The 21,189-nt window shown below is 50.9% G+C and overlaps 1 protein-coding gene across 1 annotated transcript; it reads right to left on the bottom strand.

The window, feature by feature from the left end:
* Positions 1–409: 409 nt before the first annotated feature.
* Positions 410–12,264, bottom strand: ARHGAP40 (Rho GTPase activating protein 40). The gene is given in 11 exon segments (XM_081795134.1): positions 410–960; positions 963–1,011; positions 1,606–1,836; positions 3,490–3,566; positions 5,119–5,263; positions 7,238–7,597; positions 7,599–7,704; positions 7,941–8,074; positions 8,419–8,552; positions 8,555–8,667; positions 11,862–12,264. Coding segments are annotated over 11 exon segments (1,941 nt in total). The 5' UTR covers positions 12,155–12,264; the 3' UTR covers positions 410–661.
* Between the last annotated feature and the right edge of the window lie 8,925 nt (positions 12,265–21,189).

Raw genomic sequence — 21,189 nt, 5'->3', positions numbered from 1 at the left:
TACTGCCTTCTTGACCCTGTGAACCAGGACTGAGGCGCTCTGTGACTGCCTGAGGATATGGGCTACTTTGGTGCGGTGGGGGGGGGGGGGGGGGGGTGGGGGGGGGTGGGGGTCAGAGCCCCAGGGGATCTGTGATAGGCCTGATCACCTGGACCTTTGCCACTTTGGGAGTCTGCAGAGAAAAAAGATCCATCCACAGAGGCACACACATGCATGCCTGGAATTCAAATTTGTGAGCATAAACACACATACCCGTGCCCTTGCACGAACACCCACGCTAGAAATACAAGATGCACACATACACATGCACGCCAGCGGTGTGCGCACAGAGCATGTCATGTTCACATACGTGATGTCCCCAAAGCGTGCATACACAAACAGGCACGGAAACATACGTGTGCACATGCCTTTGTTCTCGTACACGCAACAGGAGTACATGTAATGCATCGACAGACACAAGCGTGTAGGTTTATATAAACGCACCTCATGCACAACGGGACACTGGTCCATTTCTCTGTTCAGGACTTGAATACGGAACCTTGCTCAGGACTCCTCCCAGGAGCACTGGATATTCTCGGAAGGCCTTTCTTTTCTACCACTCCTCTCCTCACCCCAATCACCCCACAGTTCACCAAGCAACCCCCACTTCCCTAACCCTCGGTCAGGCACACAAAAGGCTGCCTGAACGTGGGGCACGGAGAGCGCTACTGGAAGTCCCCACAGCGCGCCAGTGTCCTTGTTCAGCCAGGTCTCTCCTCCCGGGTTTCCGGAGACATCGCCTCCTCTTTCGCTCCGACGGGGCCGGGGCGCCCCCTGGTGGCCGAAACAGCAGCGCCGGTCCCGGCAGCCAGGTTGTGAGCGGCGCTTGTCCCCGTGGCGTGGGGACACTCACCTGGTCCCTCTCTTCGTGTAATCTTCGCAGCCAGGTCTCGAGGCCCCCGTCGCAGAGCTGGGGGCGCGGCCACTGCTGTCATTCAGTTCTCGCACCTGAGAGACCGAGAAAGAGGCGACCTGGCCGGAAAGAATCACGGCTTAGCAGGAGACAGGCAGAGCCCGCGAGGGTCACCGTGGCCTCTTCCCCGTCCCAGCACCACACACAGGGCAATACTTATTTGTTGAACTTGGGGCTGCAGCCCTGATTTGGTACTGTGTGCGTGCGTGTGTGTGTGTGTGTGTGTGTGTGTGTGTGTGTAGGGGCATTTAGCCCCTAGAGGGAGCCAGGGAGCAGGGGACCCAGAGTTAGAGCCCACCTTCAGGCTTAGTGGACAGCGGTTTCCCAGACAGAGGCTGGAGGTGTGTGTTTCGTCACACACACACATGCACACACACTATATAGTCATGAATACACATACGCGCACCCGATACACGCCATACACACACGCACACCTGCACGTGTAGGCACATGTGCACACACTCATGAACATGTGCATGCAGCATACACACAGGCAACCTGCACGTGGACACACGCACATGCACACTCCTGCAAATGCACACATGCACACCTGCAAACACTACACACACACGCACACACACGGCACACACAAGACACATGCACACACACGCACGTGTACCCTCACACACACAGCTCCTCCCCCATCGGCGTCAGATCACAGGGACCACGTTGTCTTCCCACCATGCCCCCTGTCCAACCAAGGCCACTGACATCAAATGCTCTTCTCCCCAAAGGCAAAAGGCTGGGGCATCCTCACGGGGCAGCGCGGCAGAGGCGGGGAGGTGCTCGGCAGGGACCGGAGGCGCTGGCAGCTTCCGGAGGAACCTCTTGAGCAACTTGGACGCGTCGTTGTGGGGACACTCGTCCCCGCTGAAAAGGCCAGCCTACAGGGGCGCCTGGGGGGGCTCAGTCGGTAAAGCGTCCGACTCTCTCGGTTTCAGCTTGGGTCATGACCTCGTGGTTTCGTGAGTTCGAGCCCCGCAAGGGGCTCTGCTCCGGCAGTGCGGAGGCTGCTTGGGATTTTCTCTCTCTCCCTCTCTCTCTGCCCCTCCCCTACTCACCCTGTCTCTGTCTCTGTCAAAATAAATAAATAAACTTAAAAAAAAAATTTTTTTTAAAGCCAGTGTGGAAATCTCTCTCCAGCCTTTGCCCCCTCCCCAGGAGGAAGGAGGGGCACCAAAGAGCAGTTGGCCCAAAGCTCCAATAACAGTTGTCTACCCCTCCTCTGGGCCTCAGTTTCCTCATCTGCAAAGTAATAGCACCCACCTCTGAGGGCTGAGTCATTCTTTTATTTTCCTGTAATAATTATTTTAATGAAGTATCGGAAATAGTTTTAAACGTCTGATCAATAGGATTATGCACAAATGTGGGAATATGCCGCACTTTACAGAAAAATAAAGCTAAGCCTTCAAATGTACGACAACTTGAGGCATAGATCCCTTCTGAAAGTTTCTCTTTTAACACATGCCTCATTCATAGCATTTTACATTACAACTGGCTGAAGCAAAAAACGCGGCCACTTTAACGTTTAGTGCAGTATAGAACGTGGCCATAACAGTCGTCGCGGATTAAACGGTCTAATTGGGTAAATCACATGGCACAGGGTTTCGCTCAATACCCGTCGGCAGGCTGCCTCCAGGGCCCGGAGGGGCAGCCTCCCCGGCCTGCCATTCTGCGCTGTCTCCTTGCTTTCACCCTCCTAGAATCCCCTCACCCAAACACAGAACGCTAACAAGCTGGGAACTGGATTCTTTCCTGGCTCAAGGGGAGAGATGCAGCCTGGATGACGTGGGGGAAGCCAGACCATGACCTTGACCCTGGCCTGGGATCCAGGCACCCTGAGAATGCCTTCGTGTCCAGCCCTCTCTCTGTTTTCTTCTTAAAGTTTATTTATTTATTGGGGGGGGGGGTGGCGGGGAGAGGAAGAAAGAGGACCCCAAGCAGGCTCCACATTGTCAGCACAGAGCCCGACACGGGGCAGAGCCCGACACGGGGTTCGAACCCATGAACGGAACCGTGAGATCATGACCTGAGCCTAAACCAGGAGTCGGACACTTAACCAACCTGCATGAGCCATGCAGGTGCCCCAGTCCTCTCTTTTCCAGAACAGGACAGCAGCTATGAGAGAAGGAAGCCAACGTTTCAACCAGCACCTTGCAAAGTGGGATTCAAAGGGGTGTGTTTGTCTCCCATGAAAACCGGGAAGGAGAGAGAGCTAGGAGTAGGACAATGGCCTTCTTGGCTGCTTCCAGGGCCCACTGCTCTGAGGGCTTTATATCCTTTTTTCTCATTTAGCCCTTAACAAAAAGGGGATACTGTTATGATAAAGTCACTTCACAGATACTGACAGAGGTTCAAAAATTCACCCCCAGTCTCCGAGCTAGCAAATGTCAGAGCCAGAATTTGAAACCAGGATTCCCTATTCTAAGGTCCACGCTCTTATCCCCCCCCCCCCCCCCCAGACTAGACATCTCCCAACAGTGGCCCCAGATGCAGCCTCTCATGCGCTAAATGAGCCTAAGTTGGGGACAACTTACGGCCTGAATGATCAGCGGGCCCGGGGTGCTGGGGAGGGCTTTGCAGTCAGCTTCCAGCAGGGAGTCGAGGGGCACGCCTCGGCGTGTTTCTGTGGGACGTCAAGAGCCGAAGGGGCATTTCACATCCTGGAATGACGTTTGGGCTCCAACCTGCAAGATCTGGGCGACTGGAGCCAGACTTCTTTCCCTGCGTGAGGACCGAGCTCTCTGGAGAATGGTTGAGCTCAAACCTCACATCTCTCGAGCAGAACCCTTGGTCTCGGCAGTGATGAAAACATTAGCTGCATCACAGACCAAAAAAATCTGAGCTGGTAAAGAGGCGTTGAAAGGAAAATGTGCTGCTGCCCCAGGGAGCGTTGGGTAAGGTGTGTACCAGTGGTCTGGGGTGGAGGGTCTAGCCCTGCAGGCAGGGGCCAAGTTCCCAAGACCCATTCCCAGGTCTTCTTCATTCTGTCTTGCAGTCTTCCGGGGCAAGCTCTTCCTTCCAAATCTACTCGACCCTCCTTCTCTCTTCAACTGTCTACCCCTCTGCAAACCCCCTACCCCTGGTCTGTCTTACCCACCATCTTCTTGTCTTTAAAGAAACAAACAAAAAATCACAATGTATCATGTTGACAATGATGCAGTGAAATGAACACTCTCTGAACCAATACACCACTGAAGGGTAACTAACACCAAGAACTTAGTAGGTAAGTTCCAGATAATCTAAGACACATTCAAAGTTTCATGTAGAAGAATTGAGATCGTGTTTTTCAATAAGAGAAACAAGGAAATAATAAGTGTCCAGTAATAAGGAAATGGTTAAATAAATTAGAATATATCCCTAAGGAAGAAAATAACTACCCTGAGTAAACACCATGTTTTCAAAGAATGTTATTGATAGTTGCGATAAATAATAATATTGTTCCCAGTTCGTTACCCCTCCTTGTATCCACACCCTTTGCCATATGAATTTGGAATTCTTCCCATTAAAGAAACAGAAGATACTTCGTCATTCCTTCACTAGTCAACCAGGTGATAGCTTGGACCAATGGACCAATGATCCCCATGATGCAGGCAGAGGTTTAAAATACTTTGTGTGGCAGGGTTCACTCTGCTACTGATGCCATGAGGACAGGCCTCAGATGGCCTGCTGGGCCCAGAAGGATGAGAGACATTAGAAGCAGACCCAGACCCAGCCAATAGCTTGAGTCAAGGCCAGCTGAGATCAGCCAGCCAACCCCCAGTTCACCCAAAAACATGCAAACGAAAGTAACCAATTGTTTTAAGTCGTGAGTTTGGGTTGTTTGTGATGATGCATTATTGTGGCAATAACTGAATGATGCACTGGGAAATGTCCATAATTCTATATTTAGTGAAAAAAAGATACACACACACACACACACACACACACACACACAGAGGAAGATGATGCACTGAGAGTTAATAACACTTATATCTGAATTATATTTTTCCTTATTGTGTTTTGCTCTACTTTCCAAATTTCCTACAATGAGTAGGGATTGTTTTCATGTGCAAAAATACACATATATGTATATAAATAACAGAAAGAAATACGGCAGCTAAGTATGTGTTCGTGGAAGATTCTCCACACAGCTCCCTCGATGAGAGTTTCTGAAGCACCAGGACCACAGACCTGTGTCTCCTGCTTCCCGGTCTTACTCCTCTTCAGGACCAAGCCAAGGAGGGCGCCAGGCGCAGTGGTGGGGTCAGGGGCCAGAGCAGGGATCTCTCGCATGTCCTGTAGAGACAAGTCTCCTATCCCCAAATCTGCCTTTAGGGATCATAAACTCCTAGGGAGGGGAGTGAAGACAATGGCTCAGGTCAGGTGCCTTGACTTGTGTTGAGGCTTTCCCACCCCCCGCAGGAGGTTATGAGGAGAGAGCAGGGGCTCAGGATTCCATTCCAGGTTCAAGTTCAAACTCTATCGCTGACTGACTGGATCACATTCTGAGCCTCTAAATCCCCATCTCCGATCGTGACATAGTGCCTGACTCATAGGGTTTTGTAAAATGGCCTAAGGGGTATAAAGTGCTTAGGGTCCAACCTAAGCGAGGCCCCAATAAATGGAAGCTGTTTTTATGACTTGTATTCCAACAGGAAGGGCTGAAGGGGAGGGAACACCCCACGGACCTCTTATCATTGCTTCTATTCTGGCCCTTTGTTGCTCTCCCTCGCCCCATCTGTCTTTACCCTTAGCAGTGCCACCCACAGCTACAACCCTCCTCCTGGGATTACTCTGAGTAATGATGGAATAGTAATTGGAAAATAAATTGTGCTCGGCTCCGCCATCTAGAGGCCACAGTGGGGTTCTGCAGGCAGCCCCGGGCCTTCCTGCCGCCAGAGATGAAAAAACGGGAGGGAGACGGACTGAGGGGTTTGTTTTGTTTCGCCTGGATGACTCCACCAGGTGATTCCCCAGTGGCCCAGTCGAGGGCTCTAAGAAGGGACAGGAAGCATGCTGAGGTGGTACGTAGTAATGTTATGGCTGTCCTACAGCTTAGTGCTTGCAGCCTAGAATCACACCTTCTCGGCTCAAAGTCTGACGGTCCCTGTGAGTTTGGGTAAACCATTTTGCCTTTCTGTGTGTCACGGGTCTCACTTGTAAAGTGGGCTAATGACACTATCTGCTTCACAGAACTTGGGGAGATTAAATTAGATACAGCATATACAACACAGTACCTAACACACAGTGAGTGGTCAACAATTGTTAACGATTACTATTTTTTACTGATTCAGGGAATTACTGCCAGCACAGGAGAATGAAGTGAAATCGTGCATGCAAAGTACTCGGCCTAAAGCCTCGTCCATCATAAAAGTCAACGAGTGGTATCTTTAGATCATTGAACATTATCGTTCCCAGTTTAATGGGGGCAATCCAATGATCAAGTCTAGAAGGTAAGATAATGTTGAGCATTAATTGTCCCTGAGGCTTTAGAAGTTGAAAGGCGTTACTTAAAACTTTTGCCTGAGGCACTGTGCTTACGCAAGATATTTTCCCCGGGGAGAAACTGGGTAAAGAGTCCACGGGAACTCTGTACTAATTTTGCAACTTGTTGTGAGTCTAAAAGTATCTCAAAATGAAAAGGAAACCTTCTATTTGGGTGAATGAAAGTGCTTTCACGGTGGAGTAGGGGTTCCTGCGGGAGGGAGCGTACTTCCTACGCAGTGGGGAGTAACGGGCCCCCGGGGAAGGCTGTGGGCTAGGGGGTCCAGTCGGACCTCAGGATCTGCCAGCTCTGTCATCTAGCTCTGGGCTTCCCGGCCCCTTTCCTGCCGCTGAAGTTGGGGTGTGGTGACAGCACCCACCTTCCAGGGTGAGGTAAGGAAACGAGCCAGTGCATGGGAAGCTTCTGGAACAAGGCCCAGGGCCGGCTACCCGGGGTTACCTATCCAACCACATCAAGGTATGGTCCGTGGAGAACCTTTTCCTTTTAGTAACAGCAGGACCTGGGAAACCTCCACATGATGAGAGGGGTCAGAATAGTGGCTTCCCTTGGGGGGGGACGGGGATCGAGTGGGGAGGCACGGGGGAGCCTTCAGGGGTAGATCTGGATCTCGGGGGAGTTGCCCAGTGCACACATCAAGCTGTGCCCGGTAAATATGGGCACACCTTACCATGCACTTTATTTCGGTCTTAAAAACCTAAATATAAACGATTACATTCTCGTTTGGAAGGAAATGTGCTGAGGCGGTTGAGCCTTTTGGAAATAAAGGAAAGCAGAAGTTGGGTCTCTCTCTTTCACACCAGACACCGAAAATCATTCAAAAAAGAACCAGAAAAACACATGCAGGTAGGTGGACAGTGACCACTTTGCTGGATGAAGGAGGACTTTCTAAGCATAAAGACAAAGAACGTAAATGGACATGAAGAAGAACATACGTGCCTGTAGCTCCCTGCTCCCTGGTCCCTGACGCGGGCAGTTACTGGGTAGGTGGCTGAGGAATCAACAACGGAGCGCTGGGTGCCCGGCAGCACGGAGGGGTGAGGAGGGCGAGGCGGGGTGTGCTGGTGCCCGAGGATGGGGCCCGCCACCAGCCGTCTGGGCAGTGTGCTCATCGGCAGGGAACACTTTGAGCAGGTGCCTCCGGGGAGGGGGTGGGGGGTGGCGGGGCCTCTGCAGGAGCCAAACAGCCTGTCCTGAGCAGGCAGCGTCCACGTGGACGGCTTCCTCCCTCCTCCCCTCCCTGCCTGCCTCTGCCCAGATTCTGCGGCTGGAAACAGAACACACAGGCAGTCAGGACCGGCCACCTCCCCATCGATTCCCAGCCCAGAGCTCTAGGAAGCGATTTCCCGTGCAAGGGCACGGGCTCACTAAACCCAGCAGCAACTAAGATCAGGGGCTGAGGTCATGACTCCAGGAAGCAAGCTCTTAGGCTGCGGATTCAGGCCTTTACCCGAGCACCTGCCGGAAGAGTGAAATGCTCAGGGGTGTGAACCTTCTCTTCACAGAGCAGCCCATGGCGTAGCTGGAGAATGCCCACGCCTGGAGAACGCGGGCCACTTACCCGGAGGAGACTTAGAAGCCCCGGAACTGAGCTGGGTCTGTTTCCTAACCGAGTCCCCATCCTCTGAAAATACTTCCTCTGCGAGTTACAGATGGCTCCCAGTTAGCCCTGCGGGCAGCCGATGACACACGGCCCCGGGACTTAGGAGCCAGTCCCAACCCCTTCACAGGTGCAGCAGCTGAGGTGCCGAAATCTTGCCCAAGATCCCATAGCCGCTAAAGACCTGCATGGAAAATGGGAACATAGTGGCCTGCAGGTGCACAGACAAGCATTCACACACACACACACACACACACACACACACACACACACACACCAACACAGCCCTGCAACAGAATCACTGTCGCACTTAGGATGTGGTGGCCTCGCAGAGGCCCCGGGCAGACACGTCCTGCAGTAACTTTTATGCCACTCACTCACCGTTGAACTGAAGCCCCCAAAGATGTCCCTGACACCTCTGGCAGGTGCTTCGTGCCGTCTTCGGGTTGAGCGGGTGTAGACGTCCAGCCAGCGCACAGCAGCCATCTGGGTCTGCGTCAGGGTGGACAGGAGCCCCTGTGGTCACTGTCCAAGCCCTGGCCTCCAAGGAGGCCTGGCAGGCCCGTATCCTGCAACCACGGTAATCTGACTTCTTCGGCCGACAGTGAACACCGAGATGAACACACCCAGCTACACGCTCAGCCACGGGCACTAACCGAAGCCTCATATAAAAACACTTACCCACGTGGACACAAGGGACATCCACATATCTGACCATGAGACCCCCTAACACCAACCACGCTTTTCAATGGGGGAAATCTAGCAAGACACCTGAGAATACGGGGGATGCCAATGGGATGAACCACTGTCTAGATTTAAGCCTGTACCACTGCAACCCCTGGGGAACAGAGCAGGCTGAGGCGGCCCCTGGTATCTTCTGGTTCTGGAATGCAGCAATGAATTCACTCCTCCCAGATCTGGCGGAGACCCCCACAGAGTCACGTGGGCCCAGCCGTGTCGAGCGTGGGCGAGCCGTCGGTGTCCCCTTGGAAAGTCTCTCTCTAGGCAAGACCTTATTTATGATGGAATAGATCCCCCCACCAGGCTTCACTGTGGTCCCAACAGCAAAACCAGCCATCCGAATCGTGGGGACATGTTGAGACCGCAGGTTCCTGCGTCCCGCCTCCAGAGATTCCACCCAGGAGTTGGAACATCTGCCCTTGGGACAGCCTCCCCAGGTTACTCTAAGGCAGTAGGGCCTTCAGATCACAGCCGGGAAATAAGGAAACGTCGGCCTGGTGCGTTCCTTCCCCATTGTGGCCCACAGCCAAGACCTCAAGGAAGAAGTGGCACACACGTGTGTGAGCAGACCTACGGGTGTGCGCGGGGTTGTGCCCAGCGTTAACCAAGTTAGTCAGCCAGGCCCTGGTGGCTCACAAAACCCAAGATTGCTTTTTATGGCAGCCTGGATCGTACCAATAAGCCAGACATCCCCGTCTCCTTCCAACATTTCCCTGGTACTTGGGAGCCAGGCAAAGGCTTCCAAAGGGCAGCCACAGCTGTGTGGGCCCTCCCCTAACAGGTGCCGGCTGGTGGAGGCTCTGAGTCCACTGCGATGCCTGGACTGGCGTGCCCTCCTGCTAGCCCCGGGTCATTTGTGCAGGAAACCAGGGTTTCCTGAAATTGACACGTTTACCTATCACCTTTATTGTCTTTGTCTGTATCCAGTTATTCCTGTACAATCGTTTACTTCATATTTTTCCCTAATCATGGGTCACATTTTCACTTAAATATGTTCTTTAACAAAATTGTTTTTAACGTTTATTTATTTTTGAAAGAGATAGACAAAGTGCGAGCAGGGGAGGGGCAGAGAGGGAGGGAGACACAGAATCGGAAGCAGGCGCCAGGCTCCGAGCGGTCCGCACGGAGCCCGACGCGGGGCTCGAACTCACGAACTGTGAGATCATGACCTGAGCTGAAGTCGGACGCTTCACCGACTGAGCCACCCAAGTGCCCCTCAGTTAAATCTATTCTTTAAAAAAGTCAATACCCGGGGCGCCTGGGTGGCTCAGTCGGTTAAGTGTCCGACTCTTGGGTCTTGATCTCGTAGTCCTGAGTTCAAGCCCCGCATTGGGCTCCCCTGCGAGTATGGAGCCTATCTCAAAAAAAGCCAAAACAACAACAAAACATCAAAAAAGTCGATATCCTACCCATTAGAAGGAGCATCCACCACCACTCGCCAGAAGCAGAAGTTAAGGAGAAGCAGTGACTATATTCACATTCTTGGCCCGGGCTGCCCAGAGGCTCCTGCTGCCTTGCGGGTCTAAAATAGCTCCTGTTTTTATTTAGTTGTTCACACAGATTTCTCCTTTATCCACCCTGGCCCCAGTCTTTCTGTTTTGTTTGAAATGAGATTGCTGGCCAGGTCATGGTGGCAGGTTGGTTTCCCGCAGTGGGGGCATCTCCCACTTCTTCCAGCCCCTGTGTGTGCTCTGCGCTTGAGACGCCACGGCAGACCCTCAGGCCTCTCCCCAAGGGGGGATCAGTGTGTCCCATACAGCCACATGTTTTGGAAACCGGGGGCTGAAATATGTGCCAAACCAAGGAGGTTTCCATGTGGATGCTCTTTCAATGACCTCATCCACTGAACCAATAAGGACAGAGTATGAGAATGTGCTTGGCACTGAGGATGCAGCGGTGAAAATGACGGACAATGTCCGTGGCTTTGTGGAGCTTCTGTTGTAGGTAGAACTGCCTCGCTGAGCCCTGTTAACCTCCAGAGCAGTTAGACATCATCATCATCACCATCATCATCACCATCATCATCATCATCATCACCATCATTGTCACCATCATCATCATCACCATCATCACCATCATCACCATCACCATCATCACCATCACCATCATCACCATCACCATCATCATCACCATCATCATCATCATCACCATCACCATCATCATCATCACCATCATCATCATCATCATCACCATCACCATCACCATCATCATCACCATCATCACCATCACCATCACCATCATCATCACCATCATCACCATCATCATCACCATCATCATCATCATCACCATCATCACCATCACCATCATCATCACCATCACCATCACCATCATCATCACCATCACCATCATCATCATCACCATCATCATCACCATCATCATCACCATCATCACCATCACCATCACCATCATCATCACCATCATCACCATCACCATCACCATCATCATTACCATCATCATCACCATCATCTTCACCATCATCATCACCATCACCATCATCACCATCACCATCATCATCACCATCACCATCACCATCATCATCACCATCATTATCATCACCATCACCATCATCATCACCATCATTATCATCACCATCACCATCATCATCACCATCATCATCATCATCACCATCATCACCATCATCATCATCACCATCACCATCATCATCATCACCATCACCATCATCACCATCACCATCATCATCATCATCACCATCATTACCATCATCACCATCATGACAGTGACTGCTGCTCTATACTGCTAAATTTGGGGTGCTTATGTAGTAAGAGATAACAGGGCCCCGTGGTTGTCGGTCACTCTGAGAGAGATGGGGAGACATCCAAATTTTGAGCAGAGTACTTAGAATTCCATTCAAATGTTAGCTCCACCAGGGGACAGACTTTCCTTTGTGTTCACTGTTGTATCCCCAGTGCCTAAAACAGTACCTGGCATGTAATAGGCACTCATCAATATTTGCTAACTGACTTAATCTAAGGAGGGCATAATCTAATTTACATTATAAAAAGACCATTTTGACTATTGGGTGGAAGAGATGGAGACAGGACAGCTGGGATCAAGGGTGGGGCAGGGAAATCGGTGAAGAAGATACTGCACCAGTCCAGATGTGAGGGAGGGCCCCTTCCTCTTCCGGTTCCTGACTGGCCCCTGCCACATCTCCCCTTGTCGGAGGGCCCCCCTGGCAGCCAGCAGGCTCCTCACCCTGTGGGAGCAGGTTTATGCCCCCGCTGCCATCCTCTTCCTGCAGCCCAACCTTCTGTTGGATCCACTCTACCTGCATCCAAAAGTCATCCATGGACAAGCTCTCCCGAAAACAACCAACCAACCAACCAGAAAAGAAAAGAAGATGGTGTGCATTCATCCAGCCACAGAAATTGATTCAAGGAAGGTAACACGCAGGACTCTTGCTGGGAGTTCTGGGATAGGAGCACCCGCTCTTGACATGGAGGCAAAGCGAGTGGCCTCAAGGAACTGGCGGGCACACAGTGGGGATCCAGGCTTAGAACAAAGCGGATCCCACACTCAGCAATAAATAGAAAATTTTAAAAAAATTTTAATGTTTATTTATTTTTGAGAGAGAGAGACAGAGCATGAGCAGGGGAGGAGCAGAGAGAGAGGGAGACACAGAATCTGAAACAGGTTCCAGGCTCTGAGCTGTCAGCACAGAGCGCAACGCGGGGCTCGAACTCACAAACCATGAGACCGTGACCTGAGCCAAAGCCGGACGCTCAACCGACTGAGCCACCCAGGCGCCCCAATAAATAGAAAATTTTAAAACTGGGTCCTAGGTGTTGTCACAGAGTAGTTTGAGTCACAAGAGGATCACTTACACAGCACATTTTACTTGAAAGATCCTCACTGGGGAGGTAGCATGGTTTTTAATCCGTCCCCTTTGACAGAGGCTTGGGTTCTTTCCACCTGTCAGTATCACAAGTAAACGACGAAAGCATCATATTTATTACCGTGTTCCCTTGAGCAGAGGAAACAATAAAACAGAGTGCTAGAAGTGGGTTTGCCGAATCAAAAGGTTTGTGAAATTATGACACTTCTTGCCGAATTGCCTTCCGAAAGGGATCGTTCTACTGGATTTGTTTGTTGTTACTACAGCCCAGAATAGGGTGCTGATTTTGTTCCTTCTGCCTCCCTGGCCTCCCTCTTGTGGGGTCCGCTGCCCTGGAGCCCCTGAGGCGGTGCCTCACCCACATTGAGATCCCACCCATCAACGTCCCCCCAACTTAGCGTCACCGATGCTTAGAAGGGCCTCCTGCTTGGTTTAATCATCATCCTGAAATTCTTAATAACGTTTGAACAAGGGCCTCTGTGTTCGTTTGGCCCATGGCCCGTCCTAACCCACAGGCCCTGGCTTGTGCCTTTCTCCCAAGTGTCCTGCCCCCACACTGAGCGCGACTCCAAGCGATACACATTGGCATCCCAAAATATACTCAAAGGTGGTAAAGCAGAGGCAGCTCAAGTCCGCCAGGGCCCAAAGGAAGAGGCAGGGCACCAGCTCTCCCTGGGTAACGGCTTGGCCATCTTCACTGAGCAGCAGCTTAACTGGAGACCGATTCCCAGTTAATTATAAAATTGGCTGTTCCGCTCTATTTATGCTTTTCGAGAAAGCTGCTAGTCAGCGCACCTCCCGTGAATCTGTTTGGTCCCCCATGCTGGCACACAGTTTGGTTTCTGTAGCTGTTTTGCGATTCGCTTGAAAATTACCAGCATCTGTGTGTTTTCGTGACAATCTGAAAACTGCTGTGGCTAAACCCAAACAGGAGTCAACTGCGTCCCTGCCCTGACAGCTTAGCAGCGAGGGAGAGGCATCATTCCTTTGGGTGGACTTTCTAGGGAGGTCAGGCAGGGGCACAGGACGGAAGAGACACGAAACAAAATCCCGACAGTTCTAGAGGTGTCCTTGTCCCGAGATGACGGCGCGCAGTGTGGCAACCAGTCTTCCGCAGGACAATGGACGCCCAGCGCATCCGCAAAATTTGTTCCGAGCTTCACAAATACAGACAGCTTTTTTGGTTTCATTGTCAGCATCTCACTGATGTATAGCGTGGGCGAAAAGCACAATTGATTGTCTCTCATTGTAATTTTGTTTTTAAGGCATTTCCTGAGCATTTGCTACACAACCACTAAGCAATAGCTAACCATTTCCGTAAGTTTAGAAGTTAAGAACTTTGGCTCAAGTGTCAGACAGGTCTGATTCTGACTCCTAGATCCGTCATTTTTTTTAAAGTTTTTAATGCTTATTTTTTTTGAGAGAGAGAGAGAGAGAGAGAGAGTGTGAGCGGGGGAGGGGCAGGGAGAGAGGGAGACACAGAATCGGAAGCAGGCTCCAGGCTCCGAGCTATCGGCACAGAGCCCGACGTGGGGCTCGAACCCATGAACCAGGAGATCGTGACCTGAGCTGAAGTTGGACGCTCAACCGACTGAGCCACCCAGGCGCCCCTGGATCTTGTCATTTTTAGTGGAGTGACCTTGGGGAGCCTGTGAACCTGGTAAGCCTCAGCTTCCTCATCTTCATATGGAGACCACCTAGTGTGGTTTAAGAGCTACTCCATTCAGTCAGCAGAAGTTTATTGAGCTCCTGCTATAACTAGTTACTGGAAAGCTGATGTACCTCTGCGGCTGGAACAGGAAGTCCTCAGTAATCGTCAGTTCGATAAATACAAGTTGCTTCTGGGCGCTTCCCACCTGACATTCAGAGAGGACAAGTGACTTACCTGCTGCTGCCCAGCCGATAAGCAGCTTCTAGCTCCTGTCCTGCAGCCAGGGGCCAGAGGCTTGCAAGCCCAGCCTGTGGACAAAACACGCCATCGGGTCAGTGCTCACAGCTGCTCAGAGCTCTCCCGAACGCAAAGCCGCCGCTTCAGGGCACCTGGGTGGCTCAGCCGGTTAAGCAGCCGACTTCGGCTCAGGTCATGATCTCGCGGTTCATGGGTTCGAGCGCCGTGTCGGGCTCTGTGCCGACAGTTCAGAGCCTGGAGCCTGCTTCCGATTCTGTGTCTCCCTGTCTCTCTGCCCCTCCCCCACACATGCTTTATCTCTCTCTTTCAAAAAACATAAACATTAAAGACAAATCCATTTTGCGTTTATTTTTGTGTATGGTGTAAGAAAGTGGTCTAGTTTCATTCTGTCTACGTGTCTAGTTCTCCCATTTGCCAAAGAGACTGTCCTTTTTCCATTGGATAGTCTTTCCTGCTTGGTCAAAGATTAGTTGGCCATACATCTGTGGGTCCAATTCTGGGGTCTCTGTTCTATTCCATCGGTCTATGTGCCTGTTCTCGTGCCACTACCATACAAAGTTAAGGATTGCTTGTTCTAGCTTCGAGAAGAATGCTGGTGCCATTTGGATGGGGATTGCGTTGAATGTGTAGATTGCTTTGGGTAGTATTGACATTTTAACAATATTTATTCTTCCAATCCATGAGCAGGGAATGTTTTTCCATTTGTTTGTGTCTTCTTCAATTTCCTTCATAAGCTTCCTATAGTTTTCAGCATATAGATCTTTCACATTTTCGGTTAGGTTTATTCCTAGATATTTTATGGTTCTTGGCGCAATTGTGAATGGGATCGGTTTCTTCATTTCTCTTTCCGTTGCTTCGTTATTGGTGTCTAAAAATGCAACCGATTTCTGTACGTTGATTTTGTACCCTGCGACTTTGCTAAATCCATGTATCAGTTCTAGCAGACTTTTGGTGGAGTCTTTCGGGTTTTCCACGCAGAATATCGTGTTGTCTGTGGAAAGTGAAAGTTTGACTTCTTCTTTGCCAATTTTGATGCCTTTTATTTCATTCTGCTGTCTGATTGCTGATGCTAAGACGCCCATCACTAGGTTAAACAACAGTGGAAATCCTGCCATTTGCAGCAACGCGGATGGAACTGGAAGGTATCATGCTGAGTGAAACAAGTCAGTCAGGGAAGGACAGACATCCTATGGTTTCACTCATATGTGGAACTTGAGAAACTTAACAGAAGACCATGGGGGAAGGGAAGGGGAAAAAAGAGTTTCAAACAGACAGGGAGCCGAACCATAAGAGACCTTTAAATACAGAGAACAAACTGAAGGTTGGTGGGGGAATGGGGGAGAGGGGAAAGTGGGTGATGGGCATTGAGGAAGGCACTTGTTGGGATGGGCACTGGGTGTTGTGTGTAAGCGAGGAACCACGGGAATCTACCCCCAAAACCAAGAGCACACTTCACACACTGTATGTTAGCCAATTTGACAATCAATTATATTAAAAAAGTAATAATAAAATTTTTTTAAAAAACAAAACAATATAAAACAAACACGGAAACAGAAAACAAAGCCTCCCTCTCACGCATCAGTTGCTTGTCCCTCCGGGTGACCTGTGGGAGGAGGCAGCGTCCTGGAAGTCCTCAGCTCCAGTCCCTGCCCCCTACTCACTCTCTGTGTGACCGCGGATGGGTCCCTTTCTCTCTCTGGGCCTCAGTTTCCCAAACCGTGCTGTTGCGTCCCAGCCGAGACGGGTCACTTCCCTGAGCCTCGGTTCCCCTGCGGAGTGGAACTAATCAGAGCTGCTGTCACGGTGAGTATCACAAGCCCTGTAAATACGAAGCCAGGCAGAGTAGCTGGCCTATCGTATGTGCACAGGAAATAGGAACCGTTGCAATAGTTATCATTTTTATTTCTACTCTCCTCGTTATGAACATCAGAGGCTACAGGAAGTTAAGGAGAAGCTCTGGTCACAAGCACAGGCTGTGTGGCCACAGTGACAAAAGGAACCCCAACACAGGCCCCGGAGTCACTGGACACGTGCCACGTGCTAACGCAGCAGCTAGGGTCCTCAGCCTGCGCCCTGGACTTTCAGGTCAGATAACTGTGTCCCGGGGGCCGCCCGGTGCATCGCGGGGTGCCAGCAGCCTCCCTGCCCTCCATCCACCAGATGCCAAAAGCACCCCTCCCGGTTGTGACCAGGTTGTGTCTCCAGACATTGCCAGATGCCTCCTGGGGGACAAAATTGCCCCCCGTTAAGAACCACCGTTTTACGTGGATTCATTCATGTAGTCCCCACAGACGCCCATTATTGGCAGTCTCCCATTTTACAGATGAGAAGACAGAGGCGCACAGAAATTAACTTGTCCAACGTTACCTGGCCAGTAAATGACAGGCCTGGACTTGGACCCCAGGAACCTGGCTTCAAAGGCCATGTTCTCAACCGCTATGCAATAAGCCGTTAGTGTACCTTTTTTTTTTTTTTTTTTCTTAATTGTGACTTTTCCTTCTCTTTCTTCCTCCCCACTGGCCAGACGCCACATGTGGTTGAGGAGGCAATACCACCAGCCTGGACTCAGCCAGCTCTGCGTCTTACCAGCTGCTCTCTTTTGGAGATTCCTTCTGACTCGTAATTAGCGATGGATAGTGATGTATTATAGCAAAGATGGATTGAGATAAACCCCCACGGGGTCCCCAAGGAACAACAGGTGCCCACCGTCAGGGAAATGCCAAACTTCCTTTGGCCAAGTGGAAAACCCAGGGGCCGCTAAGAAGCCGGGGAGAAGACAAAGGAGGGACAGAGGCCACGAGTAGATCCTCAGACACGGCCATCGCGGGAGGAATGGCTGTATGGCGTGTGATGCGACCCTTGTAGATCCTCTCCGAACATTCAGGGAATCAAACTGACCACCCAATGCTTTAGGAATTGGGTTGTTTTAGAGCCAGTTGAAAAAATGCTGATGGGGCGCCTGGGTGGCTCAGTCGGTTAGGCGTCCGACTTCGGCTCAGGTCATGATCTCACGGTTCGTGAGTTCGAGCCCCACACTGGGCTTTGTGCTGACAGCTCAGAGCCCTGCTCTCTTTCTCTCTCTCTCAAAAATAAATATTAAAAAAAAGAAAAAGTGCCGACATCAGTCTCTAGTTCAGGGTGGAATGAGGACAGACAAATGCTGGATGCTCAAAGGTGCCTGGTCACACCCGGTCATAACCGCTCCTGATTTCAACAGGGGCACAGGCAGAGGTAAAGAAGGGAAAAGCCACAGACATTTGGCATTTCCATGGTTTGATCCCTGGGCTGCCGGAGAAGGATTTTGGTAGGAACTCAGTTATTTTTGGTACTAATGTGCAAAACTAGTGTTGTCCCTATGTCATTTAAGTTCATATTGGACAGATTGAATTATTATTCTCAATTCATTATCCCTCCCTCTGCTTGTGGCCCTCATCCCCACCCCATCCCCAACCCCACCTGTCCATTGACTTGGGCTTTGGGCACATGACGTCCTCTGGCCAATGAAACGTTAGCAGACACGAGACAAGCCAAGGCATGAAATGTGCCCGTGTGGTGGCAATGGCCCTCTTGCACCTCCCATCACCACGGGAGGAGTTGTCCCTGGATGGCTGCAGCCCGAGTCCCAGAATGAACACATATGGCACAGACCAGAGCCCGACCAGCAGGAGGGGCAAGTTCAGCCAGACCCACAGCTCGAAATGGAGCCACCCAGCAGAGCCTAGGCCAGATCAGCAGCCCCTCACCCAGCCAGCAGACACACAGCACGAATAACGAGTGTTGCTTTAATGAATGATCGCCATTGAATTTGGAACCATTTGTTACACAGCCATAGCTGATAGAGACAGTGTATTATTGAACAACCTAAACAGCCTGGCCAGAGGACTAGTGGGCCCACTCTCTCCCACTTACACGTTTCCAGATGCTAGGTGCACATGCCATGGGCACAGTCCACGTCCCACCCTATCCCCAACCCCCAGGTGAAATGACACATTAGGCTCTGAGTCAAGTGAAGGGGAGGAACCAGGTCTCTGAGAGCACAGGTTGAAAGGCAATCTTGGGGCATAGCCATGTGCCCATAGGTACATTGGGTAACGTGTAGGTCCATACTTTCCTGTGAACATGTACGTGGCCATGTGCGACAACGTGGGCTTATGAAAGAGAGTCTCTCTTCTGCTGTTTTAGAACTCGCATGGAAGTCTGGATTCCCCATACCCACACAGGTATCATCATACAACTTAGTAAATGACTACCATGTGGACGGTGCCCCTTTAGATGTAATATCTTTACGCAGTGCACAACCTGAACATCAGTACACAGCAATACTGCTATCTATGAGGCAATCCCTGGGAGGATAGGGTGGGGCAGGGATGACATATTATAAAAGGCAAATCTTGTGTTTACATTTTTGAGTATGGTCTTTATTGACTCCTAAGCTTCCTGTAAGGCGATAACTTTCCCCTTAAGACAAGAGTGGCTCACTCCACCAGTGTACTCATTCTTAGACTGGTCTGGCAGTGTTCGCCACACTTCTTCCACTTAATAATTCTGCTGTAGCGCCTCTCTGGGCTGCAGAATTTTCAAGCGTGACTATTTTGTATTATAGATAATAAGAATAAAAACATCTTGAAATAAAATCAATATCATTGAGCGTCCTGAATGAGAGCTGAGGCTTGGCTGGGAGACAGAGAAAAGCACATCTGTGGGTGCTCCCATCAGCTGGTCAAGGTGGGCGAGAGCCAGAAAAATAGATGACCTGCTGGGGGTGCTTGGGCGGCTCAGTCGGTTAAGCATCCGACTTCGGCTCAGGTCATGATCTCGCGGTCTGTGAGTTCGAGCCCTGCATTGGGCTCTGTGCTGACAGCTCAGAGCCTGGAGCCTGCTTCGGATTCTGTGTGTGTGTGTCTCTCTCTCTCTGCCCCTCCCCCGCTCACGCTTTGTCTCTCTCTCAAAAATAAACATTAAAAAAAATTTTTTAAATAAATAAATAAATCCTCTAGTTACAGGGGCGCCTGGGTGACTCAGCTGGTTAAGGGTTCAATTCTTGGTTTCGGCTCAGGTCATGATCTCACAGTTTGTGAGTTCAAGCCCTGCGTTGGGCTGCATGCTGACAGCACAGAGCCTGCTTGGGATTCTCTTTCCCTCTCTGTGCCCCTCCCCTGCTCACTCTCTCAAAAATAAATAAAACTTAAAAAAAATATTTTAAAACCTCCCGTTACAATCTCTCTCAAAAACGAACAGGAGATGATAATCCGGAGGCCCCCACCCTAAGTGCCGGCACCTGGAAGAAGCTGGCAGTGGCTGTCCCTTCAAGATCATCCCTGCCGAGCTTGCCAGAAAGGTTCTGAAAGCTCCCCCCCACCCCCCTGCTTTGAGGCTTGCCTGGATCCTTCCTTTAAGCAAAGGCATGGACACTAGCTTGTCTCTGCCTGAGCCAATTAATCAGATGATTTTATATGCTGGACAAGATACATATTGTGTCGGTCACGTGTGCCTACTGAGCACTTGAAATGTCCGTGTGACCAGAGAACTGATTTTTTAATTGTATTTGATTTTAACCAACTTAAATTTAAAAGTGGTTGTTTGATTCAGTGACCAGAAAACTTGGATGTGTGAATCGCTTCGCCCAGTTCTCAGCCCTTGCCCAAGAACTCCTGAATTCGATGCCCTGAGGTGGGCACAGCCATCTGGGTTTTAATCCCGAGGGTGAGTCTGAGGGGGGAGGCAGGGATGAAGCCCCGGGGGGAGGGGGTAGAGGCAGGTGATTCCTGTCTGGAGAAGCAGTAGGGAGGCTTGGCTGTGGGATGCAGGAGACCGCCCTCCCCACAAAAAAGGCACCCAGGTCCTGATCCCTGGAATCGGTGAATATGTTCTGATCCATGGTAAGGAGAGGATTAAGATTGCTGATGGAATTTAGGTGGCTCTCAGCCCGCCTTGACATGGGGAGACTATCCCGGATTATCTGGGTGGGCCCCGCATGATCACGAGGGTCCTTAAACGGGGAAGAGGGAGCCAGAAGAGCAAAAACCAGACACGTGGGAGCTTGACGACTGGAGGGTCACTGCACGCACTTTGGAGGCGAAAGGGGGCCGTGAGCTGAGGAAGGCAGGGCGGCCTCTAGAAGCCAGAAAGTGGGCTCTCTCCCAGAGCCTCTAGAAAGGACCATAGACTTGCCAATACATGATTTTTAGCCCAGGGTGACCCACTTTGGACCTCTGAGCTCCAGAACTCTAAGATAATAAATCTGTATTGCTTAAGTCACTTAATTTGTGACCGTTTGCTACAGCGGCAATAGGAGACATTCAGCACAGTGGCTTAGGGCCCAGGCCCTGGAGTCAGACCGTCTGGGCCTGGGTCTGTCCTCTTGATGTGTGACTGTGGGAAAATACCTTAGTCTCCCAGCTCCCCCTGCAAAATGGGGGTGATGATGCTGATAATAATATGCACAGGGTCCTGAGGAGGGAGTCAAGCAATGCATACAAATTGGCCCATAGTAAGTGCTCTGACAAACGTGGAAAACTGTGGTTCAACACAGCGCGCACAGCAGCTAAGATGGGGCAAAAAACCCGGAGGGACAGAAGAGTAACCAGGGTGTGATGGGGCTGAGGAGAGGAGGCTTCCCGGAGGAGGCAGTGTTGGGACTCAGTTT

This window comes from Panthera onca, chromosome A3, assembly GCF_046562875.1.
Source record: "Panthera onca isolate mPanOnc1 chromosome A3, mPanOnc1 haplotype 2, whole genome shotgun sequence".
Lineage (NCBI taxonomy): Eukaryota > Metazoa > Chordata > Mammalia > Carnivora > Felidae > Panthera > Panthera onca.
This window is presented reverse-complemented; position numbering and strand designations above follow the sequence as displayed.